Source organism: Stenella coeruleoalba, assembly GCF_951394435.1.
Source record: "Stenella coeruleoalba genome assembly, chromosome: 10".
Classification (NCBI taxonomy): domain Eukaryota; kingdom Metazoa; phylum Chordata; class Mammalia; order Artiodactyla; family Delphinidae; genus Stenella; species Stenella coeruleoalba.
In genome coordinates this window covers 77711070-77735321 of record NC_137156.1, presented here as the reverse complement: position 1 = coordinate 77735321, position 24252 = coordinate 77711070, and the positions used below count along the sequence as shown (strand labels likewise).

The following is a 24252-nucleotide window of genomic DNA, read 5'->3' as shown; positions in this document are numbered from 1 at the left end:
TCTTTGACAGAACTTAAACTTTGTGTCGATAAATTGGTTTTATCGTTCACAGATGACTGTAAGCAGGAAAAATACCAATAACCAAAACAAAAAGCAAGGCCGTCTGGGGCAAGTTCATATACAGGCACATATCCTGACTAATGGGTGAGTCATCCTAACTTGAAAGCACGGTACCAATTCATACCAATCTTTATCCACCACCCACTGTGTGTCACTCTGTGGAGAATGGGATGAATAAGTTAGCACTGCTGGTCACAGCAATGTGGGGGTGACAGTCATGTAAACAAGTAGTTACAATATGATGTGATAAACAGGAACGGCATTGGTAAAGAGGCGATGTTTATGGACGATCCCCTCTGGTTTCAGTTAGAAACAGTTCGAAGAGAGGGACTTTTGAAGTGTGTGTTGAATAAAAGGGCACTTAGACAGAATAGTATTTGCAGGGCTAAGGTGGGCTGCAGGAAGTAAATCAGTGGAGGACTGGGATGACAGCTGAAGAAGTAAAGCTTCAAACAGCTTGTAAAAGAATTTGGGAAGTGTACTGAGAAGGCATCAACAAGACTTGGTGGCCAATGATAATTGGAGGTGAGGGGGCACAGAAAAGGACTCTGATATGTTTCTGGTTTGTACAACTAAGTGGATGGGAGCAGGCTGGGAAGGCAAGTTTGCGTTTATACATGCTAGATTTGAGGTGTGTGTTTGTAGGCCATCAGGAAGGAATATTTAGAGGTTTAAAAAGTAGGTAAGAAAGATGGAAACTGAAAGGTAACTGGCATTCAGTGTTGTACTAGAGCTAACAACTATTAAAAAACTTCAGATGTGCTTGAGTAATGTAGAAAAATAATTTTAATGGAATCACTTAGCTCTTAAAGATGGTGGATAAATGAACGAATGCATATCTTTAGGTGGCTTTTAATCCAGCTCTCCTATATGGTATGTGAAGAGCCGCTAGTGTAGGATGAATTTGCTCTTTTCTGGCTTAGGCCTAAGAACAAGCTACATTTGATTAATTCCAGAGGTGACACAGTCAGCATGTAGCATAAAATAAAAATCACTCAATGAGACAATATACCCCAAAGCTGAATATAGGTAAATGAAACAAACAATTCTGTTTAAATTGTTTAACTAGTTGTTGTTGGTTTTTGTTTTTTGTTTTTTCTCCTTTCCGTCTTCTCTTACCATGAAATATAACATTAGCTGCATTACTGACTTCAGGACAGATCCCTGGAGTACTATCAGAACAGCAAAATCCGTCACGGAGCTGGGCAGCAACATTAGAATTTGGTCTGAATTGATAAAAGCTAGTAAAATCCAGAAGGTATATGAAAAGCTGCCAGATTAGCGCGGGGAAAAAACTCTAGAAGCAGCCCTAACTTTGTGCTATAACTGCATATCCTGAAGCTCCGTAGACTCGTGGTACCTACCCAGTTATTCTGAGGTTGACTGTGTTATTTAAACACTAGTGCTGGCTGTCACATTTCCAGGGATCTTACTTACTCAGGCTACTTAACTAATCCTAATTCTTCTAATTAAGAGGTCAACATTTTGAAATAGTCACTATTTAAAAAAGACCATCAAACTCTTTGGAAGGAGCCAAACGTATGGCTTGACGCAAATAGGAGAGTACCATGGATTTGAGGTGAAGGTGCTGACCTCAGCCGAAAGTCTTTGTTCACTTCCTGTGACAGCATTCGTTCAAAGATAAGACTTAATGAGCTTTTACTTGGAAATGTACTACTCTCTATTCTAGCAGAGTAGATGGTAACTTAATGAACATAATGGATGCCCTGACACGTTGCTGACCAAGGGAGATAACTAACTACCTTAGAACTAGAGACGAGGACGTCTAATTGGTGCCACTGGCTAAAGGTCTGTGAGATTCACAACAATCTGCAACTGATTTGCAGGTCGAGTCCATCTATGAAGTTTGACTCCAGGTATTCGTATACTATAAGGTATATCTATATCTATGACCCCCTTCCTTCTCATTAAAGGGAAAGTGGGCTGGGTTTGAACTCTGTTCGGACACTTGGAAGCTCAGAGCCAGGAGCAAGTTATTTGTTCTCTTTGCAATTCATATGCTTTGCCTTTAAACTCCCAGAGACAGTACTGTAAACTTCAAAACACATTGTAAACTATAAATATTATCATTAATAATAGTACCTTTTTCATTACATTTCATGTCTACAGTAGTAAGTGTTTGCTGGAGATCAGTGTAAGGATTTAAAAACAACTAATTAATATAAAGTATTACATGTAAACTAATAGAAATGTAGACATGTTGTAAGTTATTGTTTAATTTGCATTATTGAAACAGAAAACCTCAGAAAGCATGCAGATGTATTTTGGTAGGCTGAGATACAGTACTTTCACCTTTCTAGAACCTACACTCGGAGAGCCTGAAGCCTTTGACAAATTAAAACCCAAAGAGAAACACAACACCTTGCACATGGACACATGAGAAATAAGCTGGAATTGTCACAAGCTGAGAGAGAGGGAGTACGTTTTTAAAATCTGTCTTTCCTTCCCCCTACTACCACAGTGCAACAAGACAATTAAAAAACAGGTACATACTCATCATGAACAATGGTGGGGCCATCCCTTGTTAAGGCCTCTTCCTTGATGACGTTGATAAGTTCAAAAGTACTGCTTATGGGGGCATCCGGGTTAGGCCATTTGGGACACTGGAAGTGCCGAACTTCTAGGACATAGTCATCCTACAACCAATACAACACGAGTCACGGCCCATCCTTCATTTCATCCTATCTATAATCTAATGACTCGTACTTGCTCCTGAGGAAGTGTATACTACAGATGATTGAAGAATGCCCAATTAACCAAACTGCTGCAGGGAGAAAAATACTAGGGAGGTCTGCTTGACATGAACAAATGAGGTTATGATAGTGAAATAGAATCCTGTTCAGGGAAAAATTGTAAGGGACAACAAATTATAAGAGGCTTTATATCCTACTCTAGCTTACCTATAAAAATAAAGAAAAAAAAAACCCAGGAAAGGGTGAGGACATCTTTATTTAAATTACTAATATAAGACAGCTCGCCTCTTACCAACCCCATAGGAAGGTAGTTAATTATGCATCAAAATGTTGTTTACTAAAAAAAAAAAAAAAGTCTTAATATTATCATCTCTGCAACATATTGCAAGGCTCACATTTCTGATGGCAAAGAAAATACTGAGCTCTAGTATATTGTTTTTATAATTAGGTCAACAGGCCTATTTGTATGCATGCTCAATTAGAGGAACTGCTACATGTCATCTTTCCAGCTGGAAAAAGCAAATATTTGAAGGAAGCAAAAAAGGAAGTGAACATACTTAAGTCATACTCAAATGCCTGCCTGGGCCCGTCTTAAGGGTGGTAAATTACTCCATTATTACTTGGAAGGGTGATCCAGGGCCCAGCTGTGGCTGTTACTGAGGAACTGAGGTTGAGGTTACCTGTGTAGCTTCAAGGATAAAGTCATGGATGATAATTTGTTCTTCGTTAGAGAGGCACAGTCTGTCTTTGCTGATAAGGGTGACGGTAAAGGCCTCACAGTTCATGGATTCTTCTCGACTTGGCCAGTATACAAACTCGTCTTCAGCCTATGGGGACCAAAAAGAAAAGAAGGACAAAAATTCCTCTGCAGTGCTGTCAACCATTTATTTTCGAATTTTCTTACCAAACGATTTCTTTCTTTGCCATTTGCCATACCTCTCAAATCAGTTTTTAAATTGGGTTCATAGAATTATTAGCCCAATTAGATTAGCCCTATCTAATCATGCTGAGTTCAGTGGTGGTTGTATTCTATTGTAAAATACGCTTCATAACTATTTCCTAGCACCTCTCACCTATGTCATATCCGACAACCAAAAAACCTCCCTCTGTAGGGGATGTATTACCCCTAGCTGAGAAATGCTCTGTAATATAATTGTCAGAGTAAAAAAGGAGACAGGATCTAGGTCAAGTAATTTTAACTTGTTATTTCACAATGGCTTATGCGACTAAGATGTGCTAATTGTTGTTCTATGGATTATGTCATTAACAGTTCTACAGTTGACCAGCATTTTGCAAAGGACTTCCGTAAACATTCTCTTACTTGGTTTTCATAATATGCTAGTGAGGTATTTTTATCTTCTGGCTTTGTAGATGAAAACACCAAGGCTCAGACAGGCCCATAAGTAGGCATATTGGCTCTAAGTACAAGGTGCTTTGTAAAAGGAAAGTTAGTCTGTCAATGTTCGATTTCAAGTCTTTCGGCCTCGAATCAGGTAAGCTTTAAACGTTCATCTACTTTTAAGATTAAAAATAAAGATTCAGTAACAGAAACTACTATACATAAAATAGATAAGCACTAACAATTTACTGAATAGCACAGGGAACTATATTCAATGTCTTGCAACAACCTATGATGGAAAATAATCAGAAAATTTAATTGGATCACTTAGCTGTACACCTGAAACGAATACAGTATTCAGGCTTGATACTTGAATTCTATCCCTGAAAACTATGGAGGCCTAAGAAAAAGAGAACCGTTGCCTAGGCTGGAGACTCTGAGAAATACAATGATTATGACGAGCCCCGCCCCCTCCTTTTTCTAATCAGTTCAAATGGCAAATTACAGTTTGCCTGTAATATGTACATTTCTATGGGCATTTTCCTGAAAATGCTTAGACAGTACTAGTGAAGTCAGAAATAATCCTGAATAATGTTGAAAACAAAGAAGGTTTTGTTTAATCTTACATTGTTGCATCAGAAATGAGCCAACAGTCCAATAAGACTTATCACCCTTTCAAGTTTCAATATAGCTTATTGCCAAGTACATTTTTATTTTTAAAGCTCAGCATAAGGGGAAACAGATTAGCAACGGGGTTTAGTCTATACAAAAGAAGTCTGTAACTGTCTTGGGTTTTAATGCGTTTTGCCCAAGGAAGTGGAATTAGGGCCCTTTGAACAGATATTAAAGTCATAATGACGAACAAGGCTTCTAAATTTAACCAAATACATAGATTAAGTATAGGCCTGGATGCGATCCTGAGAAAAGTAATCTATCTAGGGCTTAATTTCCGTATCTGAAAAGTGGGAATAATAAAACTACATACCTCAAAGAGCTATTATGATGATAAGATGAACTGGAAATTATCTAATTTGCCTAAAGGCTGCCAAAGGGATTTTAGTAACGGTGGAGGAACGGCAGAAAAACCTTTTGAACACAGACAGTAAACTAGGGAATAACTGATCGTCTTGACAGACTATGACAAAGAAATGCTACTTCTTGATTCAGTAGGAGCTCTGATCGCATGCTTATTTTGCTTACAGATAGGGCAGGGACGCCTAAGCAGCAGTGAGTTTTGGGCTATTCACAGAACGATGGTCTTTGTAACGTTACAGTAGTGATAAATAACAAAGCAAACAAAAAATGCAGAGACAGTACCTTTAGAAAAAACTACACACTACTGAATCTGACTTTCGACCCTAGAGCTATGATTGCAGCATAGCCTCCTTGGGCCTCGGAGAGACACCGAGATGACAGGCCTGGTGGCCCGGTATCGTCGCTGTCCACAGAACACGTATTGACTCACTCAGTCAGTCTCCCCCTCTCCTCCCCATACAAATGAGCTCTTGGGTATAGTGACTGTCCTCTGTTAAGTGAGGATAACAAAACACTGACTCATCCAACAAATGCACGTTTTAACAACCCTAAATGCCTCCAATTTCCATATGCCGAACAGAGTAGACCCCTATTGCCAGCTAATTTGAAAATTTACACTCCAGTTTTTAGCTTAAGATTCTCAACTTTGTTGCCATTCTATCACACAGAAGCAGTCTTGGTATTCCGAAGCTGGAGCAGAAAGCGACAAAGTGAAGTTCCTACTGACTGGGCACACAGTCAAATGCATGTCATCAAGACTAGGGGTTCACTCACATGCTGTTCTTTCTTGATTAAAAAACTCACTACTCTGACACTCACGGAGGCAGATCGTTTTTGTTTTTGTTTTTACTTTGTGCGCTTACAAGTCCTCATAGTAACTTCTGAAGACCCAACTATTTCGAAACTTAAGAATGCAATGAGAGCTCAGCAGAAGTAGTTACACTTATTTTCATAAACGTGCTCACCCTTCTCCTCTAGGGTCTAGCGACCTCAATAGGGAAGGACTAAAGGGAGAAGAAAGAGGTAGTAGCTTAGTCAAGGTCTTAAAAAGCACCATCAAGTCCGAACAAGGAAGGCTTTCCTAATCTCCCTCCCTGTAATAGATCGGGCTTGCCTATGGATTGGGGGAAAATAACGATACATTATTAGTACTTTTGATACCGTTTTCTTTGGGCCAGGAAACATTTCTGTGATGTGGCGGCATTGGACATATACAATAGCAAAATGAGACAGGTGACTCAAGTTCCAATCCTGGCTCCCATGGTTCGTATATGCCCTTGGGCAAGTTACTTCCCTCAGTTTTCTCAGCTACTAAAGGGGATGCTGAGAGCACCTGTGTCATCGAGTTGTAGAAAGGATTAAAGGAGTTAATACAGGTAAAGATACAATCAATCAATGTTAACTACTGTTAACATTTATTGATATAATCAATAAAGGATATAATCAATGTTAACTACTGTTACTGTTCATTTATTTTTCAACAGTGACATATAGCAACTAAGAGGTTGGCTTAAGATCGTGCATTAGTGAGGTTAGAAAAAGGACCTTCTTCAAAACCTTCTGGGCTTCCCTGGTAGCTCAGTGGTTAAGAATCCGCCTGCCAATTCAGGGGACATGGGTTCGAGCCCTGCTCCGGGAAGATCCCACATGCCGCGGAGCAACTAAGCCCGCGCACCTAGAGCCCATGTTTCGCGACGAGGAGCCACCACCGTGAGAAGCCCGCGCGCAGCAACAAAGACCCAACGCAGCCAAAATAAAGAAATAAAAACCTTCTCCCATGCTGCCATGTACAGTACAACTGAGGGGTGATCGATTGATATATCACCAGCATTAGGGATCAGTGCTGATCCTGTTGGAACTGATAGGGTCAGGAATGGTAAGACTAGGAAAGGCACCTGTGCAGACATAGAAGATGAGAAGTCTGAATTCCCTCCCTAGCATGTACAGACACGGTAGCCCTGTGACAAGGTAATTTATGCTCTGGCCTCCCGGGCTCATTAATATATAGCAGATGTGCTTTACTTACCAAGCTCTGGTTGTCTGGCAGCATGACAATGATCTGTGCGTTATGATCCCAAATCATTCGCCAGAAATCTTTCGTAGTATGTGGCAGAGGATGCTGGGTTATGATAAATTCATTGCTCCTGTAATAGCCCTTCAGTTAGGAGGACGAAAAACCAGTGATTATGAGTGTTTAACTCTGCAGCAGTAAAATATATTCATGAAATAAGACCGGCACTGTTTCGACCTCACGAAAATAATCAAAAGAGGCATTCAGTGCATTGGGCTAATTTTTAGATGTACTTCTCCTAACATGTATATAGACAGTTTTCTCTCCACGTCCGATGCACTTCTAGTTCCCCCTGCTGTTTTTACTTGACAGCAATTTCAACATTTATTCCAAGACTAGATGGGTGAAATTCACGAAAAGATTAATTCCTTACTTAACAAGCGTTTCTGTTAGCTTAAGCAATTTTTGTGTCCTCACCGATTAGGTATCCTTGGTTAGAGGTTTCCAGATACAGAAATCTCTATAATTTTGATATTACACATCAAGGAATTACTTGAAAGTCACATAGGTGGTATCTGCTGTTTAGCACCTTTCAGTTTAATTGACTTTATTTATAATTAACTGTTGACTCTCACCATGATATAAGAAGCATTAATGTAGTCTGTTCCTTTCATTCCAGGCAACGGTGCAAGGCCCACTCGAGCACGCTCAGCTGTGACATGGAAAAAACGAAAATACCACATTTGCCTCATTACCCCTCACCACCAACAGCACTTTCTGAGAGTTACTTGGTGAGTAATAGAGCTCTTTGGCTCCCCTTTCTTTTTAAGACTTACCTATATTTTTAAACAAGCTAGAGCGTCATCAGCTAAGGAAGAATGTAAAATGAAATTCTGCTGCATGTGCCCAGCAGGACCCAGACGTTCTAGGAATAACACTTGACTGTGGGAGAGGCTTCCCCAGCGGATCACTAAGAGGATACTGTGTGTGGAGTCGACACAGGGTTTCAGGTCACTCTTGACCCTGGTTTCCTATTCCTACACTTATACCAACGTATTGTAGTTTGCTCTTTTGCCATCCCCTTACTCCCAATCTTTTTCTTTGGGAAGGGCTTAGAAAATATTGGCCTCTTTCAGTAGACAGAATCTCTTCACTGATCACCCATGCCTGTGTCTACAGTGTACTACACACAGTATCCACTGCTGTGTCCCAAGTTATTTATGCAGCGGTCACCACCTACCAACGGTGCCTTAGTCTCTAATAGCCAGAATAATTTAGTCTCAATAGCCAGAATAATTCAGCAATGTAGTTCCAGCTGTGCGGATTAATCCAGGACTCTCTGTTTGAAGAGAGCATTAATGCCACAGTGATAATGACTTGACTTTTTTTTTTTTAAAGGCAAGACATGGTAGAAATAATCTAACTCTTGAATTTCGAGGTGAACTGAAGCGAGCTTTCATGTCACATAGACGCAGCAACTTGCTGGTGCCGACACCCACCCCTCCCGTTTTGATCAAACTGCTTCAGTTGTCCTCAGCATAACTTTTTCCCTTGGTAGTGGCTGCCTCTTTACCTAACACACAAAATCCAAAGAAAAAACGAACACAGGCAAGTCGAACTGATTTTAAGATCTTACAGGGCACGACTGAAGAGTTTCTGTTCTTTTCTTTGTTACACTCTTTCTGAGCACTGAAGCATTCCACGTATTTTGCATTACACTGTGTGACCAGCTGAAAGAAAAGCAACATTTTAGCCTTCATTCAAAGGATTATAATTGTGCCTGTGTTAACTAACTTATTGTGGTAATGGTTTCTCAGTATATAGTTAACTATCAAACCATTATGTTGTAGACCCTAAACTTGGAATTCTTTGACCTACATGCAGCCTGGTCTATCTCAGTCAAGCGGGGAAAGACAACAAAACAAAAACAAAGGTATAATTGATAGTATCTGCTTGATGATCTGGCACAGATACTATAAACATTTTTGTATCCCAAAGGACACTTTTTTGTGTTTCAAGAGTGGTAGCTTTTTCAGTTGTCTTGGTTGTTTGTGTGCTTGTTTTATTTACTACTAGGCCTTAGGTTTCTTTTTTTTTTTGTCTGTACGGGGGCCTCTCACTGCCGTGGCCTCTCCCGTTGCAGAGCACAGGCTCCGGACGCGCAGGCTCAGCGGCCACGGCTCACGGGCCCAGCCGCTCTGCGGCATGTGGGATCTTCCCGGACCGGGGCACGAACCCGTGTCCCCTGCATGAGCAGGCGGACTCTCAACCACTGCGCCACCAGGGAAGCCCTAGGCCTTAGGTTTCTTGACTACAGGCACTATGTAAGCAGCATTTGTTGAATTAACGTGGGTTTCTCTGTTGATGATGTCACTGATTCCTCACAGCCACATGAAATGCAGGTGGCTCTATACTAGCAAACACGGCTTCGTGGTAATAAGAGCTAATCATGGTAAAGAATTTACTAAGTTCTCAGTAAATGTCTGTTAAACTGAACTGACATTGTTCTAAGGCTGTTATAAATAATTAGCCCAGTAGTTTGGTTATTCTTCCTGTGTATATAGCTTGGTTGAATCATTCTGTCAATCTTTTGGGAGGGGGTGGGGAGGGAGGGGTCCATGCAAACAGAGTATATGGGAACGGTCTCCTTCTCTACATGGAGGTGGATGTAGTTGGTTAATGCCTGTAAAGGAACAAATGACCTGGTTTCCTTTGATGAATTTTTAAAACTGTATAAACAAATGTTGCAGAAACAGAAAAGGCAGAATTTAATTAAGAATTATTGGTACTTAATTTTTTTAAGAATTCATTTTAAACATTCAAAATGAGACACTATGTCCTCACTATTGATTACCTCAAATGGTTCGCAGAGCAGTAAGGATGTTATAAAAGGAGACCTAGAAATTTAAAATTGTTATAACTGAACTTGGTGAAATTGATCTACTTTTCATTTCCTATCACTTGTTATCATTTGTTTGACAGTCTCATTTCTTGAGCTGAGACGCGAAGGTTTCAGTGTCTATGGAAGGTTTTACCATGAAAACTAAAACTGCAGAGATTCATCTCATTCTTTCCATCTTGACACAAAACGAGAAATTACATGTAGAACAATGTGCAAAAAAGCCTGGTTTTTTTAAAGTCTAATGAGAGACTACGAAATAGGAAAGCACTTAGTACTTTGAGATGACTGAGCTTTCTGATCTTACTTACTTTAATAGTTCTTATAGTCTCTCTTTGCACTCAATTCCGTATAAACCTTAACTGTCTTTACACCTCATGCCCCCATGCCCCTATCAAAGAAAAAGAATAACCATTTAGGAAAAGTTAACTAAAGTTTCTTTAGTATTCCGTAGTAACTAGATCTTTTCTAGTTTCTAAATTATCTGCTAGGATAGTCATTCAAAGAGCTTTGCTTTTAAGATAATGCCAACAAATAGCCGTTCTCCATCAGGGTAAGACAGTATTTGTTCAGAAAAAAATACAGAGGATAGGGCTTCCCTGGTGGTGCAGTGGTTGAGAGTCCGCCTGCCGATGCAGGGGACACGGGTTCGTGCCCCGGTCCAGGAAGATCCCACATGCCGCGGAGCGGCTAGGCCCGTGAGCCACGGCTGCTGAGCCTGCGCTCCGCAACGGGAGAGGCCACAGCAGTGAGAGGCCCGCGTACCGCAAAAAAAAAAAATACAGAGGATATTTTTTGGACTGGAACGACTGACAGAGTACCATGTCATTGGGGCCAGGGGCAAATGTTAAAGTCGTAAACTGTGCAGAAGAAAATACAGCACAGCACTGTCTACTTGGATACCCACAATTCATACGTAAGTCGAAACTTGATCTTCCCATGGATTACATCTGAGGAGTACAGATAGCTAGTAATCCATTTTAGTCTAGACATTCATGCAAAAAAGACACGACCCTCCCAACTCAAGGCATTTCTTTACCTCCTTGCTGCTTTGCCAAAGAAACGTATTGAAAGCACTACCTTGAACTGTTTCTCCAGTCGTGTCTTTCCTCCCGCTCCTGGTATGAGGATACTGTTAACGTAACTATGCAGCTGACTGGAAGATACTTCAGTCTCCTTTCCAAGAATGGCTTCCAACAAGGCATCGTGGATGAAAATGTACTGCTCCTAAAAGGCACACGACATGGTAGTCACTGAGGAGAGCTGCGACAGGGCAGCCACCTCTGTCCCCTGCGTGAAATCGACCTTAGATGAACTCTTCCCCTAGCAGGGCCCTCCCGCATGCATTTACAGCCAGGGGGGTCGGCTCCAGTCCATCCTTCCTTATCTGTCAGAAGTTATTTTAGGGTAGGGCCTGTGCTGTGTTTAGTTCTGTATTCCATACCACGCCCCAAACAAAGCAGTGGGAAGACGTGTGTTCAGTGAAGGGCTTCAGAACCATTGCCTCGTATATATCTCTCAGGCTAAACAACAAGGTTTAAGCGCCCCCAGCATGGAATACACAGCACTAGAGAAAACTCTATCTGCTTCATTTAAGAGCCACACAGAAATGGATGCCTGTGAGCCAAAGAACGGTATCCCGGTTAGGACATCTTCCAACACAAACCTGTAAATTCCTTCCAGGCCCAAGAGAATGCGTATGTCTCACTCTCAGTCATTCAACTTTCAGTTCAAGCGTGTGCTGGAATCACATGAGAACACCAGCACCCCTCCTCACCTCAGTCTGGACGAGGTAGTTGCGCTGTGTCCTGATATGCTTCAGGAATCCCAGGACATTGACTGTGCTTTTGTCTTTTATCTGTTGCAGCATGCTGTCGATCACAATGTAGGTGCCCGTCCTGCCCACGCCAGCACTGGAAGAGAGGCAGACACTCAACTAGTACACCTGCTGCTCTACCAGGTCATGAACCATGGATTACAAAAATTATCATCTGAGTCTCCAACGCGCTGAGAAATAACCTACGTCAACTATACTAGGTTCTCTCAACAAGAGCGTTACGCTGACATACATACGGATAGCATTCAGAAACTTCAATAGGATCTTCCTCCCTCGTGAGTCTTGAGGGGGAGGGAAGACTGCCCTTCTACCATACATAAAAATATAAAATATGTATAAATATAAATAAATAAAAATATAGTTACAGATTTGCTTTCTCAGCCTTGCTTGCAGCTCAAGCAAAGGGTTTAACTCTGTGATGCCAGGGGCCGCAAGGTGTCTCTCCTGGCAGTAGCCATCTCCGCACCAGAAGCACCCCTGCCGAGGCATCACCTGGTTCTCCCGCTCCCCCAGGGATTCTGGGAGAACGCACTGTCCTTTCGAGAAACCCCCTCTGTGCACAACTCCCGCCCAGGGTGCTCAGTACTGGCAAGTTCCTATTTATAAGGGCTACTTTCCTTTAGTAATCCAGGGGTAGGAGAAGAAGAGCCCCTCTGGAAAAGCTGGCCTCTTTTATTCCCGTTTCCTGATTGTTTGTTAGTTATTTAAGCAAAACAACACAACCCAGCCCAGGGAGACCCGAGTTCTGCCGTATTGAACCACAGGCTTCTTTTGGCAGAAACCTACCGCCTCAGGTTCCCCATCTCACACAGTTTTTTGTTGATGATACCCAAGTGCTTTGATTGACAGACCTTCACCTCTATTTTAGTGATTCTAAATGGGTGAGCAAAAATGTAGAGTCCTTATGGGACTTTAAACAGAGTCCTTATGGGACTTTTCCGACGTCTGCAAAGGACCTGCTCTGTGGAAGCATGTTATGAGAACAGCCCCAAAGAAACGCTGAGAAAAGGCCGGGCAGCTATGTAACATACATCACAGAATAAGCAACATCTCTTTGAATACCAAAGTGAAAAAAGCCCAGCAATCCAAATGAAACACAATAAAAGCATTTTTGAAACAATCAGCTAAGGTTGTTTAAGGTAGTTAGTTAAGATGGGAAAACAGGCTTTATCTGTGCTTTAAAAAAGGTATTTTATATAGCACGTATAAACTGAAAGCCTTTCACACATAAACTAACTATTATCATTTGGAGGAACCCTACAGAAAAGCCATGTTCAAAAACTCAAAATCTCTAGTGCGGAAAGTTCTAAATTTGTGTGTAAGGTTTCTATATATTAGGAGCTGCCAACAATTTCCCTATAAAAACACTGGGGATTTTTTATCAGTAACAAGAAGGCGTTATAAAAACTGGAGACTCATCCTCTAAGAGCATATTTTGTTGTAACCTCAGAAGCAGCAGATGGTTTCTTAATGTGAGGGGACTACAGTGACCTTCCATAACCCTAACAGGTCTCATTGGTCCCAGTTTTCAGCGTTAAGACTCCGTTTCTAAATCAAACAAAGCCGCAAGCAGCAGGGCCACAGTGGTCCAAGTTCACACAGCCCACACCCGCTGCCCTGCCCAATTCAAATGCTGAATCCCAGGCAGAAGAAAGGGGACGCCGTTGGCCTCACCTGCAGTGCACCAACACAGGGCCCATTTCTGGAGTCCGGGCTGCTGAGGACCTCCTCACGAAGGTCAGGACCGGGAGGGCGTACTCGGGAACTCCCATGTCGGGCCACTGCGTGTAGTGGTACTGGATCACTACCCGTTCATTCTGACGCCCCTTGGGATTTCCCTTCTGACCCTGAGAGAGGGTGAGAAAAGATGGCTTTAAGCTGAGAGTGGGCATTCTGGTAAAAATCACGTAAGGGGGCTTCCCTGGTGGCGCAGTGGTTGAGAGCCCGCCTGCCGATGCAGGGGACGCGGGTTCGTGCCCTGGTCCGGGAAGATCCCATGTGCCGCAGAGCGGCTGGGCCCGTGAGCCATGGCAGCTGAGCCTGCGTGTCCGGAGCCTGTGCTCCGCAACGGGAGAGGCCACAGCAGTGAGAGGCCCGTGTACCAAAAAAAAAAAAAAAAAAAAATCACCTAAGGATGTCAGCAAACCTGACCTCTGTTCCCATTCGCCTTAACTACTGTTCCTGGGGTTGGTTATTTCCTCTCTGTGGCCCTCTCATGCCCAAAATGGAGACATGACCTGGGTGCATAGAAGGATCAGACATCTCTTGGAAGAGAAAATGGGTTAAGACTGTACCAAGAATGAATGTTTAGTATCGGTTTTCTGGATCTGGACCGATCCAAGCACTTTGTAATTTGCCTACAAGGCCTCCACTTCCTGGCAGCATTTGAGATGCCCCAACTCATCTGACTGTGGGCCGGGACTCACATTCTTTCTCCACTGTCCGGACTGGACCTTTAGGAGCCAGAGTGCTCGTGCCGTACACTCTCCAGGAGGTGTGGGGAGGATCCTAAGTGACAAGTGGTTCGAAATCTCTAGAGTCAAAGGCAACAATCAATTTATCTGTCACTTTCATAAAGGAACACTACTCTGAAGAATTCATTTAAGTGGCTGCACTTTTTACACTTGAACCACTTTGGATGAAAAATTTCCCCAAATAGATCACTTGCTGTGATTTTTTTTTTTTAAATTACCAATACCTCTAAAATAAAAAAATTTTTTTTGATGATTCAGGGTCATTAATCCATTGACACTGAACCTTGTAGGGTGTCTGGCCCTGTGCTACAAGGCCTTTGGATGTCTTTGATTTCTTAATTCTTCTGTTACCCCTCATTTTCCTATTTCTTCCGCATTTGCAGTTACGATGGTCAGTGTGCAAAACACCTAACGTTCCTATTAGACTTGCTCCTCTGGCTTAAGCTGTTTCTAAAATAAGAGTAAGTGGGTCGTGTTTAAATAACCTGAGGTGCTTCCGTGAGTAATGGACACTGTACTTAATGAGTTACTGGTTAGCTTGAGCCAGTTAACAGCTCTATTACAGAGAACACAGATAAAAACAGTGCAGCTGATTTTTATATACTTCTGCTATTCTTGGAAACAAACTATACACAGAAAGGACTGTTAACCTTGGATCACAAATGGGCTTCAGAGCCACTGACAGTGCGTATAAAAATCTCGGTAAATGTGAATTCTTCTGGGGCAAGAGGGACGCAGTTTTATCACATTCTCCAAGATGTCCAAGACTAAAAAAATAAATTAGGAACCACTGCTACAAACAACTCCCATACCTAAACCTCTGTAGAGTACTACTTCACATTTTCCTAATGAGCACCTGTCTTGAGTTCATAATACTGCTACAGTGATCTATGAGTCTCGATGGGACAGTGGATTTTCAACAAGAGAAACTGAGATAACTTGAAAGCACCATTTCCACAAGGTGTAATTCTCACGATGGTAACAGTTCTGCTACAGAGAAGGGTTTTACTGTTAAGTCAGTCACATTAGGAAACACGACCAAGTTGTATCAGTTTCTTAACTCTAGCACTCTCGGTACTTGTGTTCCTTGTAAATTTCTAAGGGGGAATACGTACTACGTGGCATTCATTTTCCATACTTACTGAAGCACAGAATTTGATTTCTGCAAGCACCTTGCAGGGCTCGTATCCCTTGGGACACACTTTGGGAAACAATGCTTTAAAGCTGTCAGAAAATTGGAATTAAAAAGCTGCATCACCAAACAAACAGATGCTGCCGTATTTGCTGGTTACCAAAACCTCAGAGGACCTTTTTCTTTCCCCCCAAATGAAGCCTCTTTCATGAAGAGATTAAAGAACTCAATCAGGCCAGTTAAATTCTATTATGTGCTTTGCCAGTATCTTTCACACCATACACTGATGTCAATCAAAAGAGTTGTGAAAAAAATGTTTCAAAAATACTTTTTTAAAAACCAAGTTGGTTACGAGAGTTGGCCTTAGTCGCACAGTAATTTTCATACTAGTTTAAAAAGAGATGCCCTGGCAGCCCACCCAACTCCTTCAATACCTTTTTCACTTTTGTATTTCGGACTGAAAAACGACGAACAGTATAGCAGGCGTGTACTTTTGTGCTCTTCAGTGTGACAATAATGTTTCCATACTCCTCACTGTTCTCTGTGGGCCAATACTGATCACATTTTCGCTGCAGAAAAGAAAAAAGCTGTAAATTATAACTGCAATTGATGTCACAATTCCAATGTTGATAATGTGGTTTCAAATGATGGTGTGGAGACACAGGCCATATCACCACGTGGTTGACTAAAAAAGGAATGCATGGGCTGAAGGCCTTGCAGGCAGATGTGACCTCTGAAGAGGTTAATCTTGGGACACGTTTGGGCAAGATCACTTGAGAAATGGGCCTAGTGTTCGCGATCATCCTTCAACACACGATGTACTTTAAAAGAAGGTCTAAGAAAAATCCTGTATATTTGACCTCTACGAAATGTGGGTAGGATATGTTATCAAGGGAGTTTAAGTGTCATTTTGGGAGGCTGGCCTGCATTCACAGTTAACACAAAGTCTCTTGTAACTGTGAGAGCCTTCGTGTTAAAGACTGGGTCACCAAAAGCAAAACAGGGATTCCACCGTCAAAGTGAAGCAGTAGTGACTCTTGAGTAACCAACCAGAGCCTGGATCCTTATTCCAGCTTAAATTCACGTCTAATGTCAGCTCATAACCCAATAAAGTTAACATATGAATCATCATCTTAAAAAAAGGTTCTCTTAGTGATGGTCAAGGTGTTTAAGCAGTCTTTACTCCCCCAGTGTGAACTATTAGTAGTTCCTTGACTAAACTGTTTCTTCCAACGTCCCTGCTTTTGTTCTTTCTCTCCCAGATACTTGGAACGTCCTTCCTTCTCTTTTCGAGCCTGTGTAACTCTTCCTCCTCCTCTTTCACTGTTCAAATCTCACCTCAAATATTAACTCTTTAAAAAAATCTCCGTACTAGAGGATGCATTCCTGTGTTTTGCAGCACCCCCCCGCCCCCAATTAATACCCTATTCACCTCAATCATCATGTTTAATCCACTCTGGTAAGTGCCTAGCTCACTTTCCTGGCAGGGAGGCCACTTCTCACTTCTCTAACTCTTTCGGCCTTGCCAAGTTTCTACCCTACAGCGGTACTCCACAAATATCTTTTTGAATGAAGGTACACGATTAAGCCAACAAGCTCTTACTCTTCCTTTTTCCACAAGGTTCGTAATCATGACAATGATTCCAGTGTTTTGTTCCCAAATCATCCTCCAGAAATCTTCAAACGTAGACTTTAACGGTCCCTGGGTGGCGATGTAGGCTTTCGCTTTGTTGTAACCCTTCAAAGATGACACAGCACAAAGTAAGATGAAAGCAGTATCACAGACCAGTTAATAATTCAAGTGCCTTCCGTATTGAGTAGGCTGTGCTTCTCATGTGAGCTCTGTGCGGTATGAAAACACATTCAACAGTCTCTGCAGCACCCTTCATTTATCAGAAACAGGTTTATAAAAACATTTCTGACTTACATCGACATAGTTTGCATTAATGTAGTCGCTGTGCTTAGAGTCTTTTCCTGGTAAAGGTCTTAACTTCACCCTACTGTGATCATCTACAGAGGATAAGAAAAAAAAGCAAAAACAAAATGTATTAATTCGAAAACTAGCAGCATTCTAAAGCACAAAACAAGGCAAAGAGGCAACATGGCATCTCCCAGAGTGGCCTGAGAAACCTTCTGGCAGAAGAACAACTAAAAATTCAAAGCTACAGCATTCAAACCCATCTCCAAACCACAGGGACACCCCTACCTCATGCTCTGACCTGTGAGTGCTAATATGCAAGAAATACAAACTGTGGTCCTTATTAGTTCATGTAAAACAATTCAAGTTGCAACCCTCCCAGATTTCCTCATCCTATATATATATATATATTTTTTTCTTTTTGCAGTACGCGGGCCTCTCACTGTTGTGGCCTCTCCCGTTGCAGAGCACAGGCTCCGGACGCACAGGCTCAGCAGCCATGGCTCACGGGCCCAGCCGCTCCGCGGCACGTGGGATCTTCCCGGACCGGGTCATGAACTCCCATCCCCTGCATCGGCAGGCAGACTCTCAACCACTGCGCCACCAGGGAAGCCCCCCTCATCCTATATTTTAAAACCAGTTTCCAAGGCCTTTGCTTACTCATGCCCCACCCCCTCCCCACTGATACAAATATAAAAAGGTGATTTTATTAGATCAAGTCCAGAACATCTATTTTCCGGAGGTGCCATTGCTAAACTCAGCTGGACTCCCCATCACCCCAGCAGACCCCGAATAATTGAGGGAGCCAGAGCTTGCTTCTAAGAGTAATCGCTTCACCGGAATCTGAAGTCCATGATCAGATTTAAGATCCACTTAACCTTCCCCTACGAACAAAAGGTGAGTGGTGATATGTGCCTCTGGTTGCCCAACAGAATGAGCTTGTATTTATAGGATAACAAACAAAAGAAAGCTGAGGTCATACTTTTATTTTTCCCTAGCTAGAAAGAGAATGGGCAAAAGCCCGATTTCCATTTCTATTTATAATCATGATCGTAAAAGGCTAGCTCGAAAAGAAGTCCAATGAGTGGATTAGCCTAGACATTGCTGACCCCAGACTATATCAAGCACTTTTGGAAAGCCCTCCACATTCTTGGAACTGTGAATTGCTTTTGTTGTGCTGACAAACTCTCAGACTGCAGTGAATCTGAACAGGGGCTGCCTGATATAAATGGGCCCCAACTGAAAATACTCTCCTAGGGCATCTGGATCCTATGCCTTAGGAGCATTATATTGTTACTTCTCAGACTGACAAAGAGGAACACGTGTTCCTCAAGTTGCACAATTCATATTTCATCAAAAAGGTAACAGACTAGCTAAAAAGATCAATACTGGAGGTGGCATCCACGTGTGCCTTGAAAGCTGTGATGGCTCCGTGAGAGAACGCTCTTCCTGTATTGTGTTCCAGGCACATTCATGGACTGATTTCACTTGTTCCATAACATTTCCATGCTACTCTTTGCTATATAAAGGCGTTAATATAGGGGTAGACCAAGGTGCCGGGTGATGTGCCCAGAGTCTGACCAAGTGACCAAGAGAGCACCAAAACCCAGCTCTTCGAACTTACGGAAATAAAACCACATCTAATCTGAATTTGTGAAAGTAAAACCTCAAATGAACTTGTGAAAGTACAAACATGTCTACGAAGACCTGGTGGTTTTGTGACAAAACACGATAACCCTTGGGCACATCACACAGAAGTTGCCTTGATTTCCTCCCTCTTCTCTGCCACATAGTTTTAGCTAAGGCAGTGAGCTCACTAGAAGTAGAGGTTGCTATGGTGGACAGTGATGTGTGTGGACATATGCAAGGCATATACACGTGTATATCTCTGACTGACATATGCTTAGAAATGAGGTCTATAAATGGACAAGTCCTCACAGTCTCAGGGAGGTGAGCCTTGACTGGCTTGGCCGACAAATACTGCCAGAGTCAATCTATCCAAAGACTGGCAAGAAAAGAAAAGTTTTACTCTTCTTTCTTGTTCTCTTCTTTTTCTTCTCCTCATTCTCTCAGGTAACTGAAACAAATACTCTCATTCAAAAATGACTCTTGGTTCTTTTAAAACGTTTTCTAGAAGACGTAAAACTACAATCACAGATGACATGATCCTGTATATAGAGACCCTAAGGTCATATATGACAACTCCACAGCTAACATCATACTCAATGGTGAAAAGCTGAAAGCTTTTCCTCTGAGACTGGGAACAAGATAAGGATGTCCACTCTTGCCATTTTTATTTATCATGGTATTAGAAGTCCTAGCCAGTGCAGTTAGGCAAGAAAGAGAAATAAAAAGCATCCAAATTAGACAGGAAGAAGTAAAACTGGCACTATTTGCAGATGACCTGACATTACATATAGAAAATGCTAAAGACTTCATCAAAAAACTGTTGGAATAAATGAATTCAGTAAAGTTGCAGGATACTAAATCAATACACAAAAATCGATTGAATTTCTATACAGTAATAATGAACTGTCAGAAAGAGAAATTGAGAAAACAATCCCATTTACAATTGCATCAGAAAGAACAAAACACCTAGGAATAAACTTAACCAAGGAGGTGAAAGACCTGTGTATTGAAAACTCTAAGACATTAATAAAAGAAACTGAAGAAGACACAAATAAATGGAAAGATAGTCCATGCTCATGGATTGGAAGAATTAATATTGTTAACATGTCCATACTACTACCCAAAGCAATCTACAGATTCAATGCCATACCTATCAAAATTCCAATGGCATTTTTTCACATAAATAGAACAAACAATCCTAAAATGTGTGTGGAACCATAAAAGACCTCAAATAGCCAAAGCCACCTTGAGAAAGAAGGACAAAGCTGGAGGCATCACACCCCCTGACTTCAAATTGTATTACAGAGCTATAATAATTAAAACAGTATGGTACTGGCAATAAAAACAGACACACAGATCAATGGAACAGAGTAGAGAGCCCATAAATAAACCCACACATATATGGTCCACTGGTTTATGACAAAAGGGCCAGGAATATACAATGGGGAAAGGACACTCTCTTCAATAAACAGTGTTGGGAAAAGTGGACAGCCACATGCAAAAAAATGAAACTGGACCACTACAGTCCACCATACATAAAAATTAACTCGACATGGATTAAAGCCTTGAATTTAAGACCTGAAATCATAAAACTCCTAGGAAAATACAACAGAGAAAAAAAGCTCCTTGACATAAGTCTTGGCAGTGATTTTTTTCAATCTGACACCAAAACCAAAAGCAACAAAAGCAAAAATAAACAAGTGGAACTACATCAAACTAAACAGTTTCTGCACAGCAAAGGAAACCATCAACAAAATGAAAAGGCAGCTTACCGAGGGGGAGAAAATATTTGCAAATCATGTATCTGATGAGGGGTTGACATCCAAAATATATAAATAACTCACACAAATCAATAGCTAGCAAAACGAGCAATCAGTTAAAATATGGGCAGAGGACCTAAATATCCATGTTTCCAAAGAAAACATATAGGTGGCCAATGGGTACATGAAAAGTTGCTCAACATCACTAATCTTCAGGGAGATGCATAGCAAAACCATGATGAGATATCACCTCACACCTGTTAGAGTGGCTATTAACAAAAATATAGAAAATAACAAGGGTCACAACTGTTAGAACTAATGAGTTCAGTCAAGGTGGTTAGATACAAGATCAACATAACATACAAAAATCAATTATATTTCCATATGCTAGCAGTGAACAATCTGAAAATATCAAGTAAACAATTCCATCCAAAAGAATAAAATACTTAGAAATAAATTTAACAAAAGCACAACACTTGTAAAATGCAGATTGCTGAAAGGAATAAAAGATGATCTATGTAAATGGAAAGACATCCCATCTTCATAAATTGGCAGACCTAATTTTGTTAAGATGGCAATGCTCCCCCATATTCATCTATAGATTCAAAATAATCCATATTAAAATCCCAGCTACATTTTTTGCAGTAATAGGTTGATCCTGAAATTTATATGAAAGCACAAGGGATCCAGAATAGCCTCAACAACCTTGAAAAAGAAGAGCAAAGTTGGAGGACTCACAGTTTCCAATTTCAAAACTTATCACAAAGTCAGTAATCAAGACAAGTGCGGCAATGACATAAGGATAGACATACAGATTAATGAAAAAGAAAGGAAAGTCTGGAAATAAACCCTCACACTTATGGTCAGTTGATTTTTGGTGGGGTGCTAAGACAACTCAATGGGGGAAAGAAGAGTCTTTTCAACAAATGGTGCTGGGACAACTGGATATCAACATGTAGAAGAATGAACCTGGACCCCTACCTCACACCATATACATAAATTAACTCAAATGGATCAAAGACGTAAATGTAAGAGCTAAGACCAGAAAACTGTGATGACAGGTGTAAATATTCATGATCTTGGATTAGGCACTGGCTCTTCGGATGTGAGAACAAGACCACAGGCAACCAAAGAAAAATACACTGAATTTCACCAAAATTTTAAAAATCTGTACTTCAAAGGACATCATCAAGAAAGTGAAAAGACAATGCACAGAATAGAAGAAAATACTTGCAAACTATATATCTGATAAGGGATTTGTATCTAGAATCTATAAAGAACTCAACAACAGAAAGACAAGTAATCCAATTAAAAACTGGGCAAAGGATCTTAACAGACATTTCTCCAAAGAAGATATACAGGTGGCCAATAAATACAGGAATAGATGTTCATCATCTATCAATCATTAGGGAAATGCAAATCAAAACTACTGTGAGATATGACTTCACACTCATTAGGATGGCTATTATCAAAAAAACATAGTAACAAGTGTTGGCAAGGATGTGGAAACGTTGGAACCTGCATATATTGCTGCTGGGAATGTAAAATGGTGTAGCCACTTCGGTAAACAGTTGGGAAGTTCTTCAAAATGTTACACATAAAGTTACCATATGACCTGGCTATTCAATTGCTAAGTATATACCCAAGAGAGTTGAAAATATATGTCCGTACAAAACCTTGTACACAAATGTTCATAGCAGCCTTCTTCATAATAGTCAAAAAGTAGAAACAGCTCAAATGTCCAACAAATGAGAAATTAATACGTGGTATATCCATAGCACAGAGTATTATTATTCGGCCATAAAAAGGAATGAAGTAGTGATAAAGGAATGAAGTAGTGATATAAGCCACACCATGGGTATACCTTAAAAACATCATGCCAAGTAGAAGTGATACAAAAGGCCATGTATTGTATGATTCCATTTATATGCAATACCCAAAATAGGCAAACACACAGAGAAAGAAAGTAGGTACGTGGTTTCTAGGGACTTTGGGAGAGGGAGGAATTGGGAGTGACTGCTCACGGGTAAGGAAGTTTCTTGTTGGGGTCCTGAAAATGTTCTAAAATTAGATGGTGGTGATGGTTGTACAACTCTGTGTCGATAATAAAAAACACTGGAAGTCACTTAAAATTTAACTTCAAATTAACGTGAAAATGGGTGAATTTTATATGGCATGTGAATTATATCTCACTAAAATATTGTTTAAAGAAACTATCTATAGTAGCGTGCAGATTTAAGTGTCTGATTTAAATGCGCTATTACATAAAATAGCAAGTACTGTGTTCTTTACCATAGTGTTATGTTAACCATAAACATCTGTGCCCCTGCCCTTAATACAGAAGTGTATACCTTCAGCCAGTGACCCAAGCCACGGTGTCTACAAAAAGTGGCCTTCTAGCCACAGAAATAGCCTGTCCTCTTAGGGTATTCCTTGAGGCTCTGTAAGAAGAACACTTATTTGTTTGCGTCCTGAACTTCCAGGGTATTCTTGACCCTGGAAATGTTTTGGACAGGACTAAGCACGTGGACCACAAGGACTGGTATAAACTAACTACCTAATCTTAGAGAGACTGCTTGGAAATTCAACTTCCTTGATTCAGTTCCCAGTATTTCCATTTGTGTTAAAAGACTTGGCTCTCATTGGTTAAGAACAATGTCAAGAGAGCGACATGACATTACAGTTTGGTTCCCAGCATCGGATATGAAATCACTTCATGTAAAAACAGTAAAGCTCAGAACATTTCCTTCGATCACCTGATTATTAAGCAGAGATCTGACAGCTTCGTGAAAGACTCAGCGGGCAGAGTGTCCCCACTTCTTCTTCCACACTGTTGAAGATGGGCTAATGAGAGGTTAACTTGCAAGTGTAATTTTCTCTTGGCATCCTGATTCTGATTGCTTGCCTTTCAGCTTCTACCCAGCAGGAAGATTTCATTTCCCCGCAGTTGAAGATAGTTTAAAGTTTATTACTCACATGCTAAAATGTTGATGTATCTGTTTTTGTGCTTGTTATCTGGATGATTAGAATGTTCTGCAGTGATGTTCATATCGGCTGTACAGCGCTGGACCTCCTAGAGAAGAAAACAAACATCGAGATTTCCAAGATTTTTAGACACGCTTTAGACGTTTGACAACAAGGTCGTAGAAAGAAAGGAACTATTTACATCCAAAAGCACAGAGTATTTACACACTTCCCAGCCACGGGCCACCGTTACCTCCCCAAACTCAACTTCAGAAATGATTACAGACATACTAATAACAAACGTATGAAGGATGTGAACAAAATAAAAGGATTTCATTCTTTACTAATTCATCAATCAGCTACTTTATTCCAGATTTTGACCTAGGCATGGGGATTACAAAATAGTTATCTCCTTTTGAATATGTCACAGTCAGATGACTGAGAACAACATGTAACAGGATGATGACAGTCAAATGTGAT

At 41.0% G+C, this 24252-nt stretch overlaps 1 protein-coding gene across 19 annotated transcripts in view; it reads right to left on the bottom strand.

Moving 5' to 3' along the window:
* PTPRG (protein tyrosine phosphatase receptor type G) overlaps positions 1–24252 on the bottom strand; it is a 907646-nt gene that overhangs the window by 16036 nt on the left and 867358 nt on the right. For all 19 annotated transcript variants that reach the window (XM_079935460.1, XM_079935459.1, XM_079935474.1 and 16 more), the window contains 12 exons: positions 23785–23881; positions 17429–17511; positions 17105–17239; positions 15936–16070; positions 13570–13742; positions 11836–11971; positions 11139–11285; positions 8796–8889; positions 7795–7871; positions 7175–7303; positions 3455–3601; positions 2575–2717 (listed from right to left, as the gene is read on the bottom strand). In XM_079935460.1, the coding sequence (XP_079791586.1) occupies positions 2575–2717; positions 3455–3601; positions 7175–7303; positions 7795–7871; positions 8796–8889; positions 11139–11285; positions 11836–11971; positions 13570–13742; positions 15936–16070; positions 17105–17239; positions 17429–17511; positions 23785–23881 (1496 nt within the window). The remainder of the gene's footprint in view (positions 1–2574; positions 2718–3454; positions 3602–7174; positions 7304–7794; positions 7872–8795; positions 8890–11138; positions 11286–11835; positions 11972–13569; positions 13743–15935; positions 16071–17104; positions 17240–17428; positions 17512–23784; positions 23882–24252) is intronic.